Source organism: Temnothorax curvispinosus, unplaced genomic scaffold (genome assembly GCF_003070985.1).
Source record: "Temnothorax curvispinosus isolate PA1 unplaced genomic scaffold, ASM307098v1 QBEX01011731.1, whole genome shotgun sequence".
NCBI lineage: Eukaryota > Metazoa > Arthropoda > Insecta > Hymenoptera > Formicidae > Temnothorax > Temnothorax curvispinosus.
In genome coordinates this window covers 765-5,110 of record NW_020221511.1, presented here as the reverse complement: position 1 = coordinate 5,110, position 4,346 = coordinate 765, and the positions used below count along the sequence as shown (strand labels likewise).

Below are 4,346 nucleotides of genomic sequence, written 5' to 3'. Positions count from 1 at the left end.
TCGTCGGTATGACAGAAATCATAACCTGATTTTTGTCAACTTTTACGTTTAATATCTTGCTTCGCGGGGCAGAGCGACACTTTTTTCTGCCAGATTCGGTCGGTTTGTGCAAAAACGCGTCGATTAAGCCTAAGTTCAACGAAATCGGTGAGGAGGCCACTATTCTTTAGATTTACCTTAATGCATGTTTTGCTGAATACCATTTGCCTAACAGCGGTTTAATCAAATAGTATTTGCCTAAAAAAATAGTATTTGACTAGGAAAATAACAAAAATAAATGGTGAAAGCTATTTGGCCAGGCAGATAGCATTTGCCTAGTCAGAAGCTATTTTCCTAAAATAACCATTTACCTACGACATTTATATAAAATTGTGAATGCATGAATTTAGTAACCTGACAGCTTATACTCAATATAAATGCTGATTGTGCTGTTCTTATACCAGGTCTGTGGGTCTGAAGCATGATCTCGCAAAGTCATCTGTGAATGCAGCATCCAACGAGTTGTTGCAGCTCTCAACAACATAGCAAAAAATGTCATTAAGTGGCCAGCAGAAGATCATCTTGATCCTGTAAAACAAAAGTTTCAGCGTCTTTCCAATATGCCAGATGTAATTGGTGCGATTGATGACTGTAATATAAGCATTGAGGCTCTTAAGGTTTATTTTATTACATGTATTGTCACAGTTTCTGTATTGTTCATATAGTATATTTTTCTGTTTGTGCCCTAGGAACGCTCACTGCATTATAGGACAAGGAAGAAAGAATATGCTGTAGTTCTTCAGACAGTGTGTGATTCAGAACTGAGGTTTACTGACTGTTTTGCTGGTTCAGTGGGTGATCGACGCATTTTCCGGAACTCTGACTTGTTTCTAGATGCAGAGCGTAATGTGTATACTCTCTTCCCAAATGGTGAATACATCATAGCTGACAAGGCATACCCTGACACGAGTAAGTTTCATTGGGAATTTATCTTGAGTCTGTTAAACAGAGCTGTTTGTACCTATCAGTACTTTTGAACTATTGTGAATTTTCTTTTTCAGGCATAGAAGCGCTTCAATACAGTACTGTCGCAGTCAAGACAAATCGTTGAACGTTTTTTTGTACTTGTTCGAGAGCGCGCGGTAGCGCGAGATAGCGCGAGGTGGAAGACGACCACAAGAAAGACACAGCACGTAACACGAAAAATAAAAGTTTAATAATGTCTGAATTTTAATACATCCACAAATATGTACAATGATTCCCTTTCAGGAACAGGTCGCAAGCGATAGCGAGCACAAGCGTCAGCACAGCGCGACGGCGAAAGCAAGCGCGCACGAAGTAGCGGTATAGCGGTGTGGAAAATTGCGAAGCGATAACCGGGCGTAAAGCCGAAAAGCGGACAAGCGTTTCCGCGGCGCAGCGGCGGTCTTTTATCGTCTTGGAGACGAGCCTCCCTCCAGGCTAATTGCCGATAATTTCGGGGAGGTGATTGGCCACCGGTGGCCTAACGTCACCGTGCATACGTCACCGTTTCAAGTGACGACCCGAGAAGATCGTTACATGTTTGCGCTCGTTTTGTTTGTAGCTTGAATCTTTCTATTGTGTGAGCGCGGTGGCTTGACTTTATTTGTGCCCTCTGTCAGCTGAGGCTGTGTTTGCAAGCAATTAGCGAACTTTCCAGAACGCGAGCAATAGAAAGATCCATGCTATAACACTAAACTTTAACGTCGACAAATTTAATGCTGACGAGGCTGCTTGAATTGCGATTGCGATAACGCGTTGGATATTTTTATCAGTTAGATTGCTAGAATGCGTATAAGTTGCGATGACTTTACTTCCTGAAACGTACGCGAAGATTGCGCATGATCTCAAACAATACTGCTAAAGGGAAAATTTCGACAACTGAAGCATTTAGATATGAAAGTGGTAGACTTAATTCCAAGTTTTATTCTTGCTTGTTGTGTGCTGCACAACATTTGTCTGGATGGGCTTGAAGAGGACCAAGTAGAAGAAGATAATGTTAATGATTTCATTGGGGAAGGTCTTGAAGTTGTAAAGCAACAAGAACGGGAGAATGATGATGATGATAATAGCATACGCTTTCAAGAGGGTGAAGCTAAGAGAGCCCACTCGTAAGCCCACTTGTGGCCCTTTTCGTAAGAAATGATTGACAGATCCACTGTTGTCATGTGTAATGCATAAATCATATGATATTGTATGAATGCTATTCTACAAATGGCAATTAAAATATAAAAGCCAACTTTTAAAAAGTTTTTCAGCAATAGAAATTGACTTAAAACTAAAGTTGACGTCAATTTCACCATCCCTACAGTGTAGGTAAATATTCTCTATTTTACCTATAAATGCAGTTGTAACAAGAAATGTAATAAATGATATACAAATAAACATAAATTTCTTTATTCTGCAAACATCTTTTATAAACATCAGTTATAAGTAGAAAAAGACGTATTTTCGCAAGAGAACTAATAATATAATATAATTAAGAAACAAAATTAACTTATATCTTTTATACTCTAAGCAGACTAGAAAAATCAGAATAGACTGTAGACAATCTTTTAAATCAGAGATATTGATATTAGGACAGTACCTATATTTAATCAAGAAACAAAAATAATACTAATATTAAAATAAATTTAATAATACTCTTTGAATCTTACATTACTATAAGACAATGCTTAAAAATATCTTTGGATAATGACAATCACATGTATCAGGTATAAAATGTACACATAAAATTATCAAAAATTAATTGGCACTTCCAGGTAAGTACAAGGAACAAAGTCACAGTTGCACTACTTATTTATGAGCAGTTTACTGATGTATACTAAAAATATGTTCTGATGTGTGTTCTTTCTCAATTGCTACGTAGGTACAAATTTTTTCATTTATCAACATGTTATTTGTTATATTGTGCCTCTTTTGGAAAATAGCTCCTCATGCTGTTTATGTTAAAATAATACTATTAGATGCATTTGCTGCTGACCTAGCAAATTAAGCAATTAAGAAAGAGCACACATCAGAACATATCTGTAGCATACATCAGCAAATTGCTCATAAGAAAGTAATGCAACTGATTCATAGCTTCTGTACAATCTTATTCATGACATCAGTAAACGCTTTAAGTCCTGCATTCTACACATCTATTATTGCCTTTTGTCGTTGTTTCCTTGCTAATTCCTTTGTCTCCGCATCTGCACGAAGGGTCTTAGACTAAGCCTCTAATTCTCTATTCAGTTTGCTCTGCTTTGCTTTCTTACTTTTCTTCTCTGTTTTATTAGAGTGCCTGTCAGCTTCCATTCCTTCAGAAGTCTCATCATCACTACTACAATCATTGCATACAGTTGTAGAGGCTGATTTCTTTCTCTTGAAGAGACAAGAGCAACAGGTGTGACACTTGGTGATTTATAAAATATTTCATCCAACTCATCATAGAATTTACACGTCTTTGAAACATTCCCAGACTTAGAGTTATGGTTTTTAACAGCCATGTACGCCTTCATGTTTTTCCACTTGTTTTCAGTCTGAGTGGCAGTAACTATCAACCTTGTTTTTTTTATGTCCTGGGCAATTATATTCCATATTGCATCGTTCTTTATAATAGTGCTTGCAAAATTTGGCTGATTAGCTTTCCAGGATGTAATTAGTGCTAAAACAGTATTCTTCGTCCTCTTAACTAACATAGACCAAGAGTGTAGTACACTGTTATGCATACAGTTTGACTGCCTTAACAACCCACACCTACCTTTTTCTTTACTGGTTACCTGGTTTGAACATCCTGCCTCTGGTGTCAAACATGCTGCATCAGAAAGTGAGCCTAAGGCCTCTGATGATAACATGCTCGTTTCAGGAACTGCAACGTACAAGAACAATGTAAATCTTTTCAACTATTGGGGCAGTCATGAATCACCTGGCCTATATGAGCCAAATTCAATACATATAACATATAACCTGTATCAAACTGTAAGGCAGTTGGTATAAGACCGAAAAACCGGAGATTTCTCTCATTTTCGAGAACGCAGTACATATTTTTATCTGTTAACAGAGAAAGATTATTGCAACAAAACCAATAGGAGCTAGTTCGACACCTTGCAGCCGACGGTTGAATTGGAGCCACCCGCCGCCATGCAGGCGCCGCCATGCCCTTTTTGCCAAGATGGCGAAGATGGAAATAGGGGCACCGAAAGTAACTTTATGGAGGCAGGCAATGGTGGTGCAAGTGGAACGCACCGCCATTAGAATGCACATCGGGATGGACGATCGCCCAGGGGGCAAAAATGGCGGGTCCCCAGGCGAAACGATTACCGATGACGTCAATAACAATGACATCAGGTAGAGTCACAATGCGA

The 4,346-nt window shown here is 38.5% G+C and overlaps 1 protein-coding gene across 1 annotated transcript; it reads left to right on the top strand.

Annotated features, from left to right (window-relative positions):
• The first annotated feature begins 418 nt into the window (after positions 1–418).
• On the top strand, positions 419–2,294 carry LOC112461764. The gene is made up of 3 exons (XM_025027143.1): positions 419–656; positions 729–948; positions 1,041–2,294. The coding sequence occupies exons 1-3, from the start codon at positions 600–602 to the stop codon at positions 1,088–1,090; spliced, it is 327 nt and encodes a 108-aa protein (XP_024882911.1). The 5' UTR covers positions 419–599; the 3' UTR covers positions 1,091–2,294.
• The last annotated feature ends 2,052 nt before the right edge of the window (positions 2,295–4,346 follow it).